The sequence below is a fragment of the Ischnura elegans genome, chromosome 7 (assembly GCF_921293095.1).
Source record: "Ischnura elegans chromosome 7, ioIscEleg1.1, whole genome shotgun sequence".
NCBI lineage: Eukaryota > Metazoa > Arthropoda > Insecta > Odonata > Coenagrionidae > Ischnura > Ischnura elegans.
The window spans coordinates 8313170-8335341 of record NC_060252.1 but is presented as its reverse complement, the minus strand read 5'-3'; the positions used below and the strand labels follow the sequence as shown (position 1 = coordinate 8335341).

At 35.8% G+C, this 22172-nt stretch overlaps 1 protein-coding gene across 4 annotated transcripts in view; it reads right to left on the bottom strand.

Annotated features, from left to right (window-relative positions):
• Nucleotides 1-312: 312 nt before the first annotated feature.
• The window catches only part of LOC124161834 (ubinuclein-1), a 55911-nt gene continuing 34051 nt past the window's right edge, over nt 313-22172 (bottom strand). For 2 of the 4 annotated variants that reach the window (XM_046538037.1, XM_046538038.1), the window contains 6 exons: nt 21143-21259; nt 20107-20292; nt 16352-18330; nt 9872-9998; nt 8775-8874; nt 313-1013 (listed from right to left, as the gene is read on the bottom strand). In XM_046538037.1, coding sequence (XP_046393993.1) covers nt 981-1013; nt 8775-8874; nt 9872-9998; nt 16352-18330; nt 20107-20292; nt 21143-21259 — 2542 coding nt within the window. In that variant the 3' untranslated portion in view covers nt 313-980. The remainder of the gene's footprint in view (nt 1014-8774; nt 8875-9871; nt 9999-16351; nt 18331-20106; nt 20293-21142; nt 21260-22172) is intronic. The other 2 variants (XM_046538039.1, XM_046538040.1) reach the window with 2 other exon arrangements.

Genomic DNA, 22172 nt, shown 5'->3' with positions numbered 1-22172 from the left:
CATATTCTACGTGAAAGACTGCCGGGTGAATACAACGCGGTGAAGATATCATAAAAAAGGCACTTTCAATACACACATGGTAAGAACCACAATCCAAAGAAAAATTTGATGACATGGATTTCTTTGACGTGCAAAAATAGAGAATATAGTTTCTAATGTTCAATGAACTCACGATGGGCAATTACTCTATGGGAGCTCTACTCACCTAGAGGGAGCTTGAAAATGTCTACGTTCAGAGATAAAGGCAATCCACATACTGGTTTAAAACCTGAAATTTCTAAAGGAACTTTATTATAATAATGAAAAAATATCCATAGTGCATTCATGTTTCATTAGAATAACACATTATGTACATTTCCATTTCATTTTCATATTTTGTACAAATGTTATTTGTGCTCTTGATGCAAACATTATTAAATTACTGAAATTATATTAACATATCTTAAAAATCTAACAAAATTCTTAAATTACATACATAAATGTCATTATATTCACAATTTCATTGTTAAATTCAGAATTTACATACCAATGGGCACAAAAGTAACAGAACACAAGGGATTAAAAACACAAAGCACAAGAATTTGATGGTGTACACAAAGAGCAATAATTAAATCAATATTTATGTATAAACACAGAAGACTATTACAATGACAAAAACATCTTAAAATGAATTTGACATGGAGAAAAATATATTAAAATATGAAAAAAATAGAAAACAAATACTACAAGAGTTTAAATCATAATTTATCAAATTACAACCAGGAGCCGATATGATGAACAACAGATGAACCATGAGTAGATGAATTTCATTTTTGTTTGAAATCAACATTTATAAAAAGATTTGCAGCTTAAATTTTCATTCATTGAAGTCTACAAAATGAACTATCATGAATCACCTTCAAATATCGTCTCTAAATAAAGTTTTCTTAAAAAAACAACACAGTTTTTGGAGTTGGATGGCACTAAAAATATCACCTTCTTCATTTAATATTCTGTGGAATGTGGGGCAGGACCTGTGAGGAAAGAAATACATCGATTACAAATTTAAAATATAAAAAAGGGTGTTTCAATATAAATGCTGGCATGAAACTTTACAACTGAAGAGAGCTACACCCAAGGAGGTTGAACTATCTGCAAGCACTGTTATTCAAAGTTTTTAGCGTAGTCAAAGTTCCACCATCTCAGTTTCACAATTTTTGGACTTAGTCTCTGACTGATATTCCAAGGTGGCTAAGTTTTGTTCTGAAAATACACTGCATTTGACCCTAATGGGATTTGACCTTAATGGGATTTAGTAAAAAATGGTACAATACTCACTATTATTTAGCCAGTGATTGTCATCGGCATTTTCTCATCATTCGCAACACTTTTATTAATGTATCAACTCTGTTTCCTATTAGCCACTTTACTGATCAGGATATCCTTGAAAATATACTTTTGAACTATAATTGTTAGATTTCCATTGTCTATATCGTAATTAAATACCAGTATAAGTGCAGGTAAATGACTAGTTTATGATAGTAAAATTTTATTTTCAGCTGAGCTGGTTGTGTAACGTAACCGTGGTGATTGATAATAATTTTTCCCAGGGAAAAGACGTTTGAGATATAACTTCACAAGGCCACCAATGAAGTAAGAAAAAGAGGTTTACATTGCGCGTCCCATAGTTTATTTTCATGAGTTAACGAGTTAAGACCAATAAATTCACCAAATAGTAAGATTTGACCCTAATGGGATTGTCAATGTTTTGGTTATCGAAGTGGGCGTCCTACCCAAGCATTCCCATTCCTGCCACACTTTGCTCCACGCTCGGAGCCAGTGGTGCCTCCTCCAGTATATTTACAACCTCCTAGGCTATACATTAGAGGCACATTTTAATTCAAAATCATAAGTGTCATATTGCTCTGTCTTAGATGAACACACTTTATAACTGGAACTCATGCCAAATTTTTGGTTTGCAATGATTGCACAAGTTTCTTATTAGCAGTGAAAATAGTTAACATTACATTTTCTTAAAAGCTTGGGTTCACATTATGCTCTCTTGATATTCCATAAGGCTTAGCGTTTACTGTGCCTCGCGGAATCTCCACTTCAAAATTCAATTTGTGCATAAAATTAATTTGTCACATAATTAATATGTTAGCCCTGTTTTATCTCCTCAAAACTCTTATGTAACTTTCAAGACCAAGAGTTGACAATAATATGAAGTTCAAAAAACTTAAGTACTAAGTATTCTTTTTATCTAAATATTCTTGAATATTCCTTAAAGAGGTGAACTGATGACTTTTCAACAATGTTTTTTGTCTGCATTCACTACACAAAAAACTCCCAGAACAGATTCCAACAAAAAATTCAAGAATAAACTTTTTCATCCTTATGGCAGTATTAGTTATGCTTCTGAAAGGAATGAACCTAGCAGGGATCAGAAAACTATGACATACAAAAATAATGGAAAAGAAACTCTCTCTTGAAAACTAAATAAAAAATCAGTAGAGCCTTGATTATCAGTCGGTTGCATTATCTATCACTCCTGGCCAGGGCCTCCAAACACTGATGTAATATCAATGGGCACAAAAGGTATAGAGAAAGCCTGAGACAGAAAGCAAAGTAAAAATTTCTAACAAATGATAATTAATATCAGTCTCTTTTCATTAATTGTCTGAGCAGCCCCTCCATTACGATGGATAATTTAAGCTAAACTGTAAAAAAAAACTATTTGACAAAATTGATGGACATGGTCACCAAAATCTTGTGTACATGGATACACATAGGGCACAACATTAATATCCTAATATTTTTTAATAGATCTGCTTGTATCAGATAGTAATGGGCATGATATTGTATATGTACTCTGATTACTGAAATTCCAAAAAATTATGTGAGTAGTAGTAAAATGCTATAAAGAGAATGGTAGCTGCCCCAAGTTCCTCCATTTCTCCTCTTCCTGATCTCATTGGCAGAAGAACAACCAATGCGGTAAACCCTCCAGGCAGTGGCTAGAGATTAGACTAACACGTGGCCCAGCTGTACATCACACTACAGAGAATGAAGTGTGACAGTGACCCTGAGTGCATTCTATCCCAGCCTGATCCCGGAGATGAATAAGCTCCACAGCAAAGAAGTTTTTTATTTTATTTTTCTCCTCAAAGCTGCCATTAACTTTTATAAATTCCACAGTAGACTGGAATAAACTTTAATAAGTTGCAATTTCTTTGATCTTATGAGTGGATTTTGGATTTTCCTTTTCCATGCCAGAATGTATAGCAATGTTGGAGAAGTTTTACTTCTAGAATTACTTTTTACTTAATTTTCTAGTTTTTAAATTTTACGTTATATATTTGGATTGATGGAGTTTTTACCTATTGAAGTGCAATATTATTGGACTCTTGGACTGACTCCTGCTCTCATCCATCTCATGCTTGTCGAGTTCCACCACACTGAGACCCCGTGCAATACCAGAGTAAGTATGCATTTAAGTCACCTTTAACATTTTGCAGCTGAATTCAAACGCCCAATTGCCACCCTTCAATACTGGATTTAATGTGAACACAAAATTTATTGGGCCTGTACAGGTGCCCTGGGCATTTTAAGGCTATGGAATCCATTACAAGCCTTTTAAATTATGACTTCATTATTGAAAGGAGAAGAGGATCCAGATGAATTGATAAGTCTGACGATTTTGTGAAACTTATTTAGCTGACTGACCATATCCGGTAATACACATGGTTCCACAACACTCAATTAATCGCACCATGACCCATGGCGGATTGATTAATGAAAGAAAAGCATGCATCCATCTCATGTTGAAAATAATGCACTCTGTAAAAAAATATTTAAACGTGAAAGAACACTAATATTTTGATATGAGAAACTTATCACCCACTACAAGAGAAAAGGTAAATCACAACAGAGGAAGTAGGCAATCATGCACCACAATTCAATATCTATCATTCAAACAATATCTATTTCATAAATGACTGTCTAACATGCTCATGAATAAAATTCTACTTGGTTGCACCTGGAAGATCACAGATAATTGCCACATCATTTAACACTACAGCAACATTTTACTAAAACCAACTCAAACAAGGAGAGAAAGGGAGTATGTGTATGCTTCTCCTCAGTATGAGGCCTCAAAAAATATGGTCCCGGTAAAATTTCGGTGCGATAATAATCCCTTCACGTTACAATTAGATAATTAGCTATAACCCTTGAAAATGTCCTTAAGACTAAGATGTCTATAATTAGTTGTTTCAGGCATGAATTTATGGAATCTACTTGACATAATGAAAAGTAGAGAAGACTTTATAATTCCACATAAATATTTTATGCAAGACCAAGGTTTCAATGTGGCACGTCATCATCTGGAACAGATGCACAGAAGACAGAGAATAAACAGTCACAAAATTATTTCAAAAATATCTAAATCACAACTGTCTGAGGGGAGGGTCAAGAGTTGAAATCCCCAGGGGCATAGTGTTTGGCCAAAGAGGTGGGGAATGGGTGTAGAGCATGGAGAGGACTTGGGATTTCCGTGCTTACATTATCTTCAAAAAAGGGTCGGGGGAGGTAGCTGTGCATTGGTCGGGTGAAAGGGAGGAGGGGAATACGAGTGTGTCCATGAAAACATAGTCATATGAGGTAGAACAGGAGGCAAGGTCGGAAAAGGGTTTGATTTAAGTGTGTGACCATATAGGTCGTACATTAAATATTTACGTGGAATTGAAAAGTTTTCTTTACTTTCCATTATAAAAAATATAAAGATGGAAGGTATGCAATAACACAATAATGAAGCATGAATGAAAGAAATGTTATTGGATACTTAGGCCTTCATTCAAAGTAGATTAATATGAATAAAAATTATAACCCATACTTCAGCGGTATCCTTTAACTTGATTAAATACTAGGGCTATCCAGAGTGTAACAGATGTTTAGGCATGTTGCGGCAGTGGGTGGCACTAGGACCGCAATCTTGGCATCAAAGTTTTCCTACACTCTTGCTCTAGCTTGTGCACCGTGCCTATCGTACTTCGTTCACAGCGGAGGGTTAATGAGTGCAGCAATTGAAAATACTGCCAATTATAAAGTGCAACAGGAAATGAGGTTTTTGAACGCAAAAAATCACAAACCAATTGAAATTTATCACCAGATTGGCCCAACAATCAACTCAAAGAGATATTGCAAAACACATCAGAAAATTAAGGTGCATGGTACAAAGCAACTGTAGAGGAAAGCTCAGCAAGAGGGTATTTTTTTCTCCACGACAACTCTCATCCGCACATGACCAATAGGGTGGTTTCCTAATTTTTTTATTGCCTAAATCAAAAGATTATAACTCCTGGAGTATGTATTTTACGCTTTTAAATTATTAAATGACAATATCTATTTTTTAGTGATTTAATGAAAAGTGAAAATTTTGAAGTGCGCAAAAACGCAACAGCTAAGTATGAATGCTGGGAAAAGCCTGAGTGACGTCTGGCTGCTGCTGTGCGAGGCCACCTGGATGCAAGGCATTGAACGCCACGACGATGCAGGCTGCTTGCTGCCGAGCATGGCTTAGCGTAGAGAACCCTGGCGCTTGGCTGGTAGCGCTTGGCTTAAAGAAGGATTATTAATACTTAATCAAATGAAGGAAGCTTTCTGACCATGGGCAATTTTAATAGGTAATAATTAAGAGATGTTTCCCTGAGCTCTGTGCCTCATGCATGCATTGGCAATCTCAGACGATGTAAAACTCCTATCTACTCGTGAAGAAACTAGGTCCCTGTGACGTCATGTGGAGTGGCATCGCCAATCTGGCCTTTTTCACATGAGGTTAAAATTGACCATTAACATTCGTCTTAACTGGGATTTCTAAAACCAAACAATTTGTATATTATTAATACACAAATGGTGGGTAACAAATCACAATCAATGCCTTTCAATTTCTTTGATGAAGGAAACTACCCTTTTGTACCCAAGAGAGTTCTTGAATGGTTTTGGAGGGGAAGTTTTCAATTATCTGCTGTACAGCCCAGGTTTGGCACCAAGCGACTAACACCTTTTCCCAGCGATCAAGACATGGCTCTCTACACAACGATTTGACATTGACGTTGAACTGCATGCCAGAGTAAACCAGTGGTTGATCTTTCAGGCAGATTTCTACAGAGAGATTATTGAAAAGCTAGTCCCACGTTATCATAAATACTTATTTAAATGGTGATTATGAGGAAAAATAGCAAAAGAGTTTACATTCAAAATGTAGACAGTAAAAGTTGTTATCTTTACTTTGTTCATTTTTTATTTCAAAACATCTGTTACATTCTGGAGAGCCCTCATGTAATAAAACTTTTTGGACCAAGTTTTTAAAAATGTCAACTTAAGTAGTGACAAAAATCAATGAATACCATCTCGATATTCAATGAAGTCATATTTTCATCCATAGGAACAGGTATAGGAATTCAGAAAGTCTCACACACAATGGTTACATGGCATATAAACCCCTTTTTGGAGGTGCTTTCACCCATTTTGCAGCATATTCAGCCATCTATAGAAATTTTAAGGGATGGGACACCAGACACTTTTATATGTACTTCGATACTTCAGGCTGATTAAGATGATGCCAGCAATATTTCTATTGTTATTAATAGTTATTCAGTTCTCAGTTTGAAAAAAACCTTTGGCTACGACAGTTCATTGGTTCAGTGAATAAAATCTGTTTTTTTTTTCTGCTGATACGGTGTTTTCCACGGAACTCTTTTTTTCCACTGAACATATTTTTCTATTTTACCGGCATTATATGGTGAACTGGTTTTTAATTTACTACTTCTCCTAATAAACTTTTACACCAAGTGAACCACATTGTTTGTCGATCCAAATGATTTTACCCATAATGTTTATAATACCTATTTTTTTACACTACTTACATAGTTACATCTTATTAATGAGGTCAATTTTCCTAAACTGATAAGTAAAAGGCGAGAATGCTTCTAATGGCCGACGGTTTTTATATAAGGCCTCAGTGTTGATTGGCATTTCCAAGTTTCCATCAAGTGATGACTATTAACATTTATTTGATGCCCATAATTTTGTACGGATTTCCCCTTCGATGACTCTGTGAGAGCACCAAAACATCAATTACCAATTTATTCATGGGTAATACAGTAGACTCTCGTCAATACAAACAACCTTATCATCAATTCTCCTTATTACTTAGTAAATCGTGGGTCCCAACGAAAACGCTTATCCAATCTATAGTAAAAGACATGTTATTATGACATTACGAATCTTAGTCCCGGTCCCAGCAGTTACAAAAAGAACTTTATTACGAAGTTCCACTGATAAGCAACGACATTTAGGTGGATATACATAACACTACGTAATAATCATTGTACTATGTTTAAGTTCTCCTGGTGTACCTTGCCCAAGAGCGTCAATTATGGTCAGTACAGTAGGTTTTTTCTTCAGTGGGAGACACTTCAGGATCTACATATCATATAATAAGCTTCATTCCAGTGGAATCAAAGTGACCTCTCGTAAATTAGACGTAGAGTTAGTCCTCTTTCTATGCACATTTGATTTACGAACTTTCAGAGATACGACCTTTCGAAAAATTCAAGCGTGCCCAAAATTTCAAATTTGGCACCTTACGAGTAGGCCGATGCGATGCAGTGTGGCACAGAGGAACTCGATCTGATAAAGAAAGAAGAAAATCTGAAGAAAGTATCATTGAATCCAGAGTGAAGTCAGGAACAGTTCAACCTTTTACCTGATCTTCTTTCCTGCGGACAGCAATTTTTTCAGCATCGGCTCCGTGGCATGCCCACCTAGATCAGTTCTTCAAAATCGTGAGTTACTGCACACTTGTGATGCAGTGTCGCATTCTGCAGGATAAACACACTCCTCAATGCCTTGCATAAGTATATCAACTTATGAGCAAGGTCTCAAGGAATGCATCTCGTTCACCTATCGAGGTCTTACTGTATTCGGGAAGATATTAACCCTCGATTGCGTCATGCCACATCCTTCGAAAAAGGCTATCCGGGCTTCCAGCCGGGTGGTCTCCCTCCATTCTGCCGATGTTTCGGAACACGAGTCGGGTTCCATCATCAGGGCTAATGGTGAGTGGATGAAGTTTGCCAGCTTATATAGTTTTCAATTGGTTGTAAGGTCTAACGTGATTGGCTGGTGGGCAGCCAATCTTATTTTATTTTCCTAAGTGCCGGTTTCCATACATTACTTAGTGAATACCTGGCATCACAGTTGAGGGTGTTACCTGTCAGCTGGATCTCGATGGATTTCTTTACCAGTCTTTCCCAGAACCAATTTCTTTTTTTATAATTTACTTGTTTTTATACATCTGCACGTAATTTTATAACGTATAGTAAACACTTGACAATGAAGCTACATATTTCGTAGAGCGACTATAAGTACAGGAGATTGGAGAGACAAGGAATATTGACTATCAATGTTTTTTTTTGATGATTTCTAAAAGAAATGTTCATACAAACTTTGTTATAACGAACATCTGGTTTTTCGGTCGAATCATTATAAAATATTTTAGCAGCAGTCAGCTACATACAATAGGTCACCTTAATTTATTATCCTTTATTCCCCAGATAATCTTTAAATAAAAAAAACAAGATACTTCTTATTTTGCAAAAGACATAGTTTCCCCAAAAGTGTGAACAGTCAAGTGATTACACGATTATGGAATTACATCTGGATAAATTGTATGTAAGAACTTTTCATAGGATCCATTAAAACAGTACAGTTCAAAACCTCAGTGAATTTACCTGAGTCAATAATTCTGGTGCTGAGAATTGCTGGCTGGATATCCTCGGTTTGATACCATTCCCTGAGAAGTTAATATTTGGGCAGGATTCCATTTTGAAACTGAAATGAAAGTGGTCCCTAATGAAATACATATCAGAGGCAATTCTGCAATGCTGACAAGATTTACCTGGTTTAAGGATAACTTATACATCCTGAAAATAAATATTTCCCTTTCTTCATGGGAGCCCTAATCTAAGAATATGTTTGAGGTCATCAATATTTATAAGCTATCACTTAAGGCATAAAAACAGAAAAAACTGAAGCCCTTATTATTATATAATGACATTTTAAATTAATTCCATGATTTCAAAGTAATTTTAGTATCCTACCACCACCAGTAGATTTCTATATAATAGCAGACACCAAATGGTTTTAATATGAATAAAATAAATATCTATATGGATAAAATACTACAAAGATGCTTATTTATCAGGGAATGCAGCTCGAGAAAAAGAAGAATGCCAGCACACATAAAAAATACCTACAAGTCATTTTTCTATCCTGAATAAAATTATCAGGTCACTTTCATTACTTAATGCACTTTTTACTCTCCAACGAGCAAAATCTGGTACCTGGAATACGAGATAATGGGAGGCCTGATAATAGCAAGCCCTCAACTTTTCATGCTCGCAATGTTTAAACCAAAAGTTAATGTTAACATCTATACATAAAGCCTATCATTATTTTTGGGAATTTATGACTTGTATGTTATTCAATGCACTGATCCCGGATAATATTTTATTCATAATGAGAAATTGTGCAAGAGGCTAATAGTTACGAGATATGGAAGCTTTCAAAAGATTATCTGCCTTAAATTTGATTAGGATTGATTCCTTTTGATAATTCAGCAAAATTTAAAAGGCAACACAATGTAATTTCTCTTACACCCTCAGAATAAGATACCTCACATTATTAGGTTTAAAACTATTTTTAAATTCTAGCCTTCATGAGAAATAACTACAAATAAATGACACCTCTATCTTTAAAAATTTACACGCAACATGTATAATGCACTTTCAGCATGAGCCACATCAGTTGTTTACATACAAAAACCCACCTGTTATGGGTGGGTAGGCTGTGCCGTGTATGTTGATGTGCATTAGGAGGGTTGTTATGCTTGTGTTGTTCTCCCAAATTTTTAAATTGTGATAGAGACATCAATACACTGTGGTGGTCATTGGCCCCTGAAAGTGAATAACACTAGAAAACCTTAAAAATACATCCGTTTACGCATGAACACCACAGAGATTTTATAAGGATTCCCAGTCTGTTGCACTTAACTACATAATCACTTTTCAATAAATTCATCCAATAAGAATAATATCTGCCAGCTAAATTAAGCCACAGTTATATTTTCATGGAACATGAAGTTTATGAGATTAAAATAAAATGGAAAAAAACAAATCATATGAATATAGCTATGTCATAATAATTATTTCACAGAGGAAACTTTACTTTTTTAGAGAAAAAATTCAGTATTCCTGGCCAAGCTCAAATAACATCATTTACACAATACATACACACTTGTGGTGCAAAAATACTAACTCATTCTATAATAAGAACTCAAGCACACCTTTGATTCAAGTCTGTTTCCAACAGTTCTAAAAAGCATGTGTAATTAACACCTGGCAAAACAAAGAGATAGGAGTAACCCCTTCAGCACCCCATACCCTTACAATGGTAAGAAGGATAATATGTATAGAAATATAACATCAGTATGACTTTTATGGCTATAAACATGGGGCATAAACAACTCAGGTTCAATATAGATTTATTTCCAAATCCATGAAAACAATCACAAACATCAATGCCCTAGATAGAAGTATCTTAAACACACGGGATCTGAACCCAGAACCTTAGGTTAAAAGAGGCGAGGGCTTCATCCCACTGCCACGAAGGCCAGCATATCTCTTTATGTGTATATCTAATGTGTTGTTAACCATAGCTGACCATTAAGATTTTTAAAAAGCTTGAAATTTAGGCATGGAAGGAGCTTCAGTTTATTCTAAATTTACAAGCAAACACTACTATTCGATTCTTAACATATCGGCATGTACCTACAGCAATCTTCCACATGCTAAACATCAGAAATCTAGTTTCCTCTGCCCAAAGTTACAAATTTGGAGCAAGAAATTGGTCTTTCTTCACGGTTTCACCTGATAATACCTATTAACAAAATTTCAGTCTACTTTTACTGAGTAATACGAGAGGTTGAAAAAACTGATTGTCATGATAGATACAGGCACTGCCGATCGGAACTTAATCCATCACAAAATGAGAAAAAAATAGATAACAACCACAAGGACTAAAAATCCACGTCAATAGCAGAATAAGATACAAAGGCAAATCAAAATCTAGTAAATTTAAATTTACAGCTCATTGAACTCAATTATATCTCAATCAATCACAACAGATTCCTTGATGCAGAATATGTATATGTACTGAATTTTTAGGATTTTAGTTTTAGAATCTTATTAAATTTAACTATGTGGGATTTTAAATTATAACATCAGATAAAAACTTGGAATCATGAACTCAAGTTTATCGTGTTTCCACAAGGAATTGATAACAATTTGTAACACCTTTTCCGAATAAAGAAGTTCTAGGTCTTTTAACCGTATCCTCATTTCATAACAACGAAGTACCCGATAATATTTCACAAAAATTAGACCAAATTAGTTTGTAGTACCATAGTCACTTCTCCTTCTTTACCTATTCATGTAGGGCAAAATGGCCTCAAGTAAAAGAAATACCGCAGTTAAAAGGAAACATGCAAGCCCTGTTTACATTTTTCAGGCAAACAATCAACAAGGACAAAAAAAACAACTATGTATTAATACGTATAAAATACAAGATTCAATGATCTTGGTCATTTCAACAAAAGAAACTATGGAAATAGATTCATTAGGATGGCAAATAAATAAATAGCACTCTCAAGCAAATAATACTAACATGTCCATAAAAAGTACATATTGAATAATATATGCACTACATTTTCATTCAATATTACTTCTAGAGTACTAGTATGGGATAGGAACAATTGAGTGATTGACAATTTATCATCCAAAAAATTACTTCACCAAGCTAAGGAACCAGAAATAATGCATGACATTTCCAAATATGAGAAAAACTTCTTACCATTAAGTGTACATATTAGGCAAGATAAATAATTTCTAATGTATAAAATAAAAGAATCCTTAATTTAAAAGTTGCATCATGCACTTATTATAACATTCTTATAAACTGAAACTACAAAAACAGCAATTTTATAGCATGATAAAGTTACCAAGACCTCAAGGCAAAGGCTAAGTAATGATGATGTAAACCAAAGATGCATTTCTCATATACAGTAGAACCTCTAATTTACTATGTCAAAGTAAACGATATTGTTTAACATTGTAAATCAGCAGGTTTGTAAAGGGGAGCTTGCCTTTGTGAATTGAAGGCTGCGTACACTAGTTTCTCTGCAGGGGTGCAATTACCCTCGCAAAGATCACCTCACACATTATAAACCACCAGTACTGTAGTAAAAATGGGGCAAGGTAAAAAAAAATCAGAATATTCTTTAAATATCACGCATACATTGCAGAAGGACGAATTCATTAAACACCATACAGCAATGACTATTGCACCTCTCAATAACACTAGCTGACCATCATATACAATGCCTCCCACACCCACAAATATCCCAACCTTGACTCACTCTCCCTTACAAAATTTCATCACACTTGAAGAAAGACCCAACACTGACTACCAGAGTCGGGAAAAGGGATTTTTTTTTAATATTTTTTTTTTTTAACAACAAAGCAAGCAAAAAGCCATGAATTTTATTTTTACAGGTGGTGGGTCATACCTTAAGGAATACTAGAAGAAATAATTTAGTTTGATTCACATGTTGCCTCAGGTCAACATTTCATGTTTTGTAGAACCATGTTTTTGATTCAAAATTTTCTAAAACCTTATGAAACATCTGAGTTTAGAGAATTTTCAATATCCCTTGGGATAATTTTCAATTAGTATTTGTAATCCTCATGACTTCTACAGTAAACCTGCAAAGGGTCTAGTATGTTAAGATGGTGGAAAGTGCTTCCAGATATTTTGAATAATAAAAAATATAAACTTAAAGTGCATCCAAAATTATGTTTCCCCAAAGTATCAGGCCTCAACAATGAATAATAACCCCTAAAAATGGAAACACGATTTTTAGTTTTTTAACCACATCTCCAGTTTTTATTTTTGTAAAATCACTTTCTTGATTTTAAAATGTAAATACAATTACATTCTACAATCCTGATTTTTTTTTTAATTTGTTAAGCGAAAACTCAACTTTTACGTAAGTTTGAAATATTCAAAATTAAATTAAAAATTTAGGAAACAATAAACACGCCGAATAAAATATATGTTGTTACCTCTACTCTAAAGTATATTCCTAATTTTTTTCATATCTTTAAAATTGGTGGAACACGGTCAAAAACAGGAATAACTGCTTTGCGCCATTTGTATCAATGTATTCCAGGAGGATATTTGATTTGATTGTTGAGAGCAACTATTGTTGGTAAGTTTCTAATATTATTGATTAAGAATAAACATTAACATAAGCAATGCCTATCACACTTAGATTAATGGTAATTATTGTACATAACCATACTGTTACGCTTTAATTTCCTAATAGGGTGGTTTCCTTCATCAAAGAAAACGAAAGGCATTGATTGCGATTCGTTACCCACCATTAGTGTATTCATAATATACAAATTATTTTGTTTTAGAAATACCGGGTTAGACGAATGGCAATGGTCCATTTTTATCCTCATTTGAAAAGGGCCAGATTGGCGCCCATGCGATGCCACTCCGCGTGACGTCACAGGGACCTAGTTTCTATACGAGGAGATAGGAGTTATATGTCGTCTGAGGTTACCATTGCATGCATGAGGCGCAGAGCTCAGGGAAACATGTCTTAACAATCACCTATTAAAACTGGCTAAGGTCGGAAAGTTTTCCTCGTTTGATAAGTTATTAATAATCCTTATTTAAGCCAAGCGCTACCAGCCAACAGGGTACTAGGCTAGCCGCTAGCAGCCTGCGTCGTATCAGAGCTAAGCCTCGCCTCAAGGTCACCTCGCAGGGCGGGAGGGGGAACCAGAAATACGTCACGCGGAGAGACTTCCCGACATTCATACTTAAGCGTCGCGTTTTCGCGCGCTTGAAAATTTTCACTTTTCATTTAATCGCGAAAAATAGATATCGTCATTTAAAAATCTAAACGCGTGAAATACGTACTCCAGGAGTAATAATCTTTCGATTTAGGCAATAAAAAAATAATAGGAAACCACCCTATTACAGCGCGCCTATGACAGAAGCGGTGATAATTGGTATATCGTCTTTTCGAATATGCAAAAAGGCTTTTTAACACGGGGCATATCATTGCGTAGGTTAGTATTGAAAACATTTGTTTGAAATTGCAAGAATCCACGCCTGCAATTAGAGGAGGGCCTATTTTCCCCTCTAGCAGCAGTGCATTCTCTTGTGTGTTGTAGCAATTCACCGCTTTACACAAAGCAATTTTGACTCTGCTTTCATACATGCATAAGATTGCGCAATGATGTGAACGGAGTAAAACAGCCTAAGTCACACTAGTACATTACTTATGGCGCAGAATATCATTGAACAAGACCACGTCACTACTTTCCTTAGAAATTCCTTTATAAACTAAGCTGTGTTAATCAACTTTTTGTGTGCGATTATTTCCTTGCAGCGAATGCCACACCTTACACATTTTTATTCATATTCTGTCTCCTTGTAGACATGACTGCCCATTAGAATTGATATATTGGCTTTAATGTAATACTCTACCGATGAAGTATAAATGGTATATATGTAAAACCAAGAAATAGAATGGGTACGCAATTTAAAAATGAATTCATACGTTGCAGTAGCTAAGCTTTATCGCAAAAGGATTTTTATATTACATTTTAAAAATAATTTTAAACAATATCTCCACAATATAATACCATTCATAGAAAAGAGCAATTTTTTAATCGAAAAAACACTTTTGTTATATTGTTACAATAAAAGTTTCGTTATACCATCGTTAACATCACAATCTCTAACCCTGTTAGTTATTTACTGTATAGGATATCATATCTCTTCGTGTTCCTCAACTTGGAAATGTAACAGCATTCCTTGAAAAATACAGTTCCACCCAAACTTAAAATGGTCGTGTAAAAAAAAAAAAAACTAGTAGAGATAGCCAAGAAATATTTTACACTGTTTAATTCCCACAAGGAAGGATGAAAATTGCCAAGTTTCATCAAAATCTAAGTCGGTGGGTGTCATGCCTGGATGAACTGACATGGAATGACCCACATGTGAAGTTCTTATTGAATAAGGTTATAAAACCAAACTTCTTTCAGAGTTGAATGAGGAGAAGAAGGGATGCTGACAACAAGTTTCCTTGTTCTGTTTGAAAACTTTGCTGCACTCTTTTCCATGGTCAAATTGGGCAGCTCTTTGTCACATATAATTTGAGAAATATTGAAATTCATTTAAAAGAGGTGGGAGGAAGACTCTCTTCGAAGAAGCTCTTAGGGACTGCCTATATACTCGGTACCACAAATTGGAGCTTTTTTTTTCAATAATTTTCCCTAAGTGAAAAAAGGTAAGAAGGAGTATTTTGTAAATTGAAGATTCCACTGTATATGGCTTGCATGAAAAAAATGCCATTGAATGGGCTGCTCTCACTTAAATCCTTACTGTACGTTATATCTTTAGCAAGATAACCTGCCCCAAATATTTGCAAAATGAGACCCCAAGTTATCGGACGAGCTAGGTAAATTGACGGACAGAGCAAGTGGCTACACAATCCAAGAGGGCACCCATTATCTGTAACATATAGCTTTACCATTACATACATTTATATAGTTTCACATTATATTATCGAGTGTCTATTTCTAATTTATATCTCCATGGATATAAGGGAGTCATTAGATTTGACACAATATTCCACCTACCTTTTCACAATCCACTAACAAAATTACCATGTAAATGGGAATTTTCATAATTTTTGAAAATTATTCCATTATTTGGTGAACCCTAAAAAATGCACATTCCCAAAATATCACATTTTAAGTCCAAAAACATAAGTACTGACATCATTTCCCTTAAAATTTTAGCCCGCAAAGACAAGGGAGTGACCATCTGGGGCCAATGCTCCAATGAGTAAAACGACATTAAGGGGAAAAAGAGAATGTTTTTTGAAAGCAGATAAATTTATATCTTTATAAGCAAAATTATTAATTTAATTAGCTAAACACTGCAAATGAATTAAGTAACATTAATGTTAAAAACAAAATTTCAATATATGTATATTACATAATTTAAAAAAAAATGAAATATTTCTGCATTAATGCTAGAGTGGCATGAGGATGAGTAACAAATTTCCCCTTACAATGAAAAATCAAAATGAACAATTAATAGAAAAGTAAACACTATTCCATGCACGATTTTGCAACTTGAAAAAATCTTAAAATGAAACACTTACCATCAACTGAGTTTTGTAATCCCCGACTTCTGTCAAGGGCAGCCGGTGAGGCAAGAGGTGTATTCTGGTACAAAGAATTATAGCTAGCAGTCCTACTCCTCTCTCCTTCCTTGTGCACTTTGTTACCCATGTACACAGCCCCATCACTATCAATCACACTTTTTCCACAGTCTTGCAACAGATGTCTCTGAAACTCATCCTGGAAACCGTACGATTTGGTTGAGGGTATTGGATTCACTCCAGAACTATACGACACTGATGACGAGCGCTTTAACTGACTGGCTGCAGATGGGGACTGAGATGATGAGTTCATAGCACTAGAGGAGACTTGTCCCGCAGAGTTAATTTTTTGGGTTTGGGAATTGGCAGTGTGATGTTTAGAACTGGCACTGTTCACCGCTATGACAGACACAGAGCTAGACAAAGCCGATTGAGCTTTGTCATTTGACCTATATGGAGGACCACTGTGCTTATCTGTTTCACTTTCCATACTGTCTTCTGTCATTTCACGCAACTCTAGAAGCTCCTTCATCACACGGTCTACCTCTAACTGCACTGATTCTTCAGTATCAGCCACGGCAGCATTGGGGTTATCAACACGGGAGTTCAGAGAGCACTTTGTTTGAGCTACTCCAACAATGTCCTTGAGTTTCTCCTTATTTTCAACCTCAGCGTGCGATACTATTCGATTAAACATCCCAAGATGTTGATCCCCCAGATGCTCATGGCGATGAGACAATGAGTCTAAGTTAATCCCACCTTTCCCAGGATTTGATGAGTTAGGAAACCCACCAAGACTACTATTAATTATTTGACTAAGAACATCAGTGGCAGTAACGGTCTCATCTACTATCTTACCCTCAGAAAATTTGTCTTCTTTTGGTGGACTCAGCCTAGGAACAAAAGACACTGGATTCTCTTTTGCAACGGCATCCTTTTCAGTCTTAACACTAGATGGCACATCCACTTTGTGTCCCATGCTGAGAGGGTGGGATTTTGGATTATGGATACCAGATTGCCTCAACCCTGACAAGTTCAACTTCCCTTCCTTCTTCCCATCCCCAACAAGAAGCACCTCACAATTATCTGCACCTGAAGTTAAAAGCTTACCTGCACTACCGCCACCGTTAGTATTTTCTGAAGACTGCTTTGAACCTGACACAGCAGCAGCATCTTGGAGTATACGCTGCTTAAGACTCATGATGGGAGTAGATGGACTTTTGTTTGAAGGAGTCTGCATGGAATTAGCAGGGGTAACACTGATGCAGTCTGGTAAATTCACTTGGGGCAGCAACACAGGATTTTTTGTCACCACACTTTCCCTATTCCCATCATTAGATGACTTTGTCCTAGAGGGAACCTTGGTAGAGTCTGATTCATTGAAGCTACCACTGTTGAGTGCCTTTGATTTCCCTCCACCAGATGAACTAACATGCGTGGGAGTTGAAATGTGGGGGGTGGACACAGAGGGGGTAGTTGGTCGCGACAAAGAGCTGCTCAGTTTTTGGCTCGGAGTGTTTGTTATGGTCTGAGAGGTGGAACATTTGATGATGGTAACAGAGGGAGATACATTGCTGGCAAGAGAAGATGGAACACTTGGTGGTAAGGATGACGCTGAGCTATTTGGGGAAGCAGATGAAATTGGTGTTTGGAGAGCGGAAGGCAAATTTGCAGCAGAGGTCATATTTGATTTTGTTATGGATCCATTGGTGTGAATAGCTGCCTTGGAGGATGAAACATTAACTGCACTAACAGCAGAAGGATTACCAGGTTTTGTGGTTGCATTGGAGGATACTGTGACCACTTTTGGAGAAGTATTTATGACAGGTGATGATGCTTTAGGCTGGGAATTAGACACAGTTGGTGAAGTCTTTGATGCAGCAGGTACAGCTGTCTTTTGCACAGGTGAGTTCAATGAATTTACAGGTTGCTTGTTGACTGCTTTCTTGGGTCCAGTATTAGGCTTACCTGGTTTGGTCCTGTTGACACAGAAACAAAGAAAAACATTTCAATAAAAGCTATTATCAATGAAAATGTAAGCCTAAACTTTAGGAAATAACAATGGACTGGTGATGTTGTGACGTCACAAACTGAAATGGAATCATTAGGCAGGAAATTAATTATTTCTGTACCGTATCACACTATCAAGTAATATTGACCTTGAAATTTAACTTTCAAATTATGATACTTCCTCAGGGCAGCCACATTTCTCAAGGGTAATTTCTTTGCAGTTATATTTTCAACTTAAGTGATATTAAAAGTTCTAACCTCACTCCATAAATCTACTCAAAGATATTCATGCTTACAACATTCATTCTGAGACTTTTTAACTTTAACTTACAACTTCACTTGCCACATCACATGGTCAATACAGTCGGCAATGGCATAAAAGAGCTTACTCCCATCCTAGTGACTACCCTTGACAACTTCAGACATGATTTCCACGTTTTGACTGAAAAACATCTCTATTTTGCGTCATTTATCGTTCGCATGGCGTAAAATGAGGCGGCGTGTTGCGGGTAGCCTATCCCAGAAAACTGCTTTCGGGGACACAATAAAAGGTCATTTTCTCGATAAATAATTAAAGGCAACAGAGCTGATGTATTTGGTCTAAAATATCAAGGAAAGACGAATGTTATACTCGATTGAAATAAATGAGTGCTTGCTAAAACCGAATTTAAATTATTTACATTTTTTACGTTTTTCGTTAAAAAATTCAAAATTTTAACACAATGGTGAACAGAAGATTTTGAAAAAACTGATTTTGAAGAACTTATTTTGAAAAAAAAAAATCATATCTGTAATACCCACCCGGGTATGCAACTTTTGCCAGGTATTATGATTCAGTCCTAAAAAAGTGGCAAAACGTGGCACCCTAATGCACTCTCTCAGTCTGGCAGTACCGCATTAATATCGGACACACAGAAGCACTCTCCACTTCAGCCTGGCCTGAGAGGAGACCAACAGCGCAGTAGGTGAAACGTTGCATCAAAATGACAATGCAGACAAAACCCAGGAGTCTACCCTACCACACTCATTTTAGGTGAGCTCCACTGTATTTGGCACAGCAGACTAAAAATTTGTCTTGGGAGCATCAGTGAGTAGGCATTTTGTCACATATATAAAGAACTATGCCGCCATATTTTGTTTACAGGCACAGTAATAACACATACAGCCCATTTTCATTTACCAAGCGAGGTAGAGCCAACATGGGGAAACATTAGACCATGGAAGTGCCTTGGGAATGTACAAATCATCTGTTCCGGTCATAAAAACATTTTATGCATGGAAAATTAACACCAGGCTCATAATAAAAAAAACAGGAAAGTTGCAGACATTCTTTAGCAACTTTCAGTAGTGATAAGATGGCTTAAAAGTACCATAGAAATCATAAATCCAATCCTCAAAAATTCCTCATGGAAGATACTGCTGCAATACGAATTTGTTTGGAAAAAAAATGGTCATCCCATGGCAACCGGCTGTTGTGACATCATTCTTTGCTAGTCCATTAATTCATTATATAATTTATGGATTCCCAATTCCTTGCAAGAACTTTGACGACTAGGTAACTATTAGTTCGTAACTACATAAAGCAAAACTGAGCTACAAGATATAGGAAAGGTTCACTATTACGAACTTCCCCTCCTGAGAACCTTGTAATAAAGAGAGTCTACTGTAATACAAGTCAGAGGCATTTAGCAGGGAAAGAGAATTTACAAAAATACTATTGAGACCTATTGAAAAACAAAACTTACATGGTGTTGCAATGAACACTTCTGCTTTCTCTGTAAAGAATAATAGTTTTCATCCATCCAGCAGGCCAAAGACCTCGAACTTCAGACTCCAAAAACCCTTTCAGATATTCTTTGGCACTTTCTTTCCGAGGCTTACTGAGTTCAAAACTCTGCAATTTAATTTTCACCACTTCACATAGCAATGACCTAAAGTAGAAAAAACTTGAGTAAATTATCAACTTCCTTCAACATCATTCCTCCTGGAGATCACCAATTCTTATAATGCAGACACAAAACTTATCATCACCAGGTGCAACTGAATATGCAATCACTGTGTATGAGTCATTGACCATTGTTTGAAATAATGATTATCATTAATTGTTAAAAATGTAGATAAACATTTAATTTAACAGCTATTTTTCAGAAAAATTAACACTTAAATTTTATAAGTTAAAATTTTGCATTAACCAATTCAACACTAACTTCAACCATTTTTATAGAAAAAATTTATGGGTAAATTAACTGTTTGAATTTGGGCATGATGCTCATTCAAAGGACAAATGAGAAAATAATATTAAGGTGGTAGTGCAGGAACTCAAGAGAGATTGTCTAAAATGAATGCTATTTCGCAAAATTTAAGCATAAATCAACTTGTATCAGCCTGAAGGCCTTTCAATCATAGGCGCAGAAAAACTTTCACATTTGCTGCACTGCTGACAAACTATCAAGTTTCATACATCTGTCAAGCAAGATATATATCTTTCTCAAGTATAATTTGTACTGGTATTCCTTCACCAGCATACTGCAAAAGGATATGTGGAGAAGGACTTCTTTTATCACACAGGAGAGGACAGATGTCCAATACAAATTTTGAAATGAGAATGTTATTAAATGTTGAGTCTTGGAGTAAAGGCCTTAGAGGAAATTCACTTATATTGCACGACACAGACACAACATTAAAAATAGAGGTCAAGAGAGGGAAAAAAATCTCTCACTCAACTGAGGTTCAATGAATTTCAGTTTTATTTAAATAAATTATACTTATTATAGCCTGTACCTGACTTCTTCATTCCACGGAAATACTCTTAAGGGAATACCAGATTTACTTTTCTTGCCATCAACAGATGCTTTGGAATCACCAGTGGCACCTGCAGCAGGAGGATCTTCCAGACCCCTAGAAATCAATGAGCAAAGATGATTGGATTGATTAACTGAGTAAAATTCAGAATCCAAAATCCTCACACCACGGATTTGACATAGCTATAAAAGTTGTATCACAGAGAGGCACTTAGCAATGCACAGAGGAGATGAAAACAATCCACTAATGGCACAATGAGGCCAAAATAGGGTAAGTGCATGTGGTCTCTTTAGCTTCTAAAGGGCTATTTTTATGAACAAGAGGTTATCTAAAAATAAGGTCCCCAAATCAGAAATACCATTGGAAAAAAGTCCCAGCAGGTGACCCCTGAATTCAGCCACTCCTGTGACTTACAGGATCCCATCACCACACTCAAAACCACATTTGTCACCATTGAAGTTCCCTAATGCCCCTTCCACCATGTATGAGCCTCATAGTTCCTCGATTACCAAATGCTTAAGAGTTCAGCTTTACGATATATGCAAACAAATAAGGTTAACAGAATGTTAAATAGGGACATCAATGTTTCTGAAGGGAGCTAAGACATCTGGAGAGAGAGAAAGTGACTATACTGAAATTGATGATGAAGAAAACTTGATAAAAGGAAATGGAATTAGGCTGACTGAGGAAGCCCCAAGTCCCAATAAGGAAATCAAATAATATATTAATACTTATCCCCAATTGAGTGTTAAAACATCATTTACAACTGACTGAACTAAATTACAGAGAAATTGTTTCCTTGTACAGCTCTTAAGGACAAAGAAGAAAATAGTATGAAGCAAAAAAGTGGGGCATGAGTCAATAGTTACTTGAAATAATTTGCATTTGAAAGAAAAAGTAAAAAAGATACCAGGAATAGAATTAAAAAGGCATTTTTTAAAATGAAAGTAAAACCTTTTCTTCTCAAAACACATAACAAAGGCTGTATGCTTCCATTTAGTAGAGACTT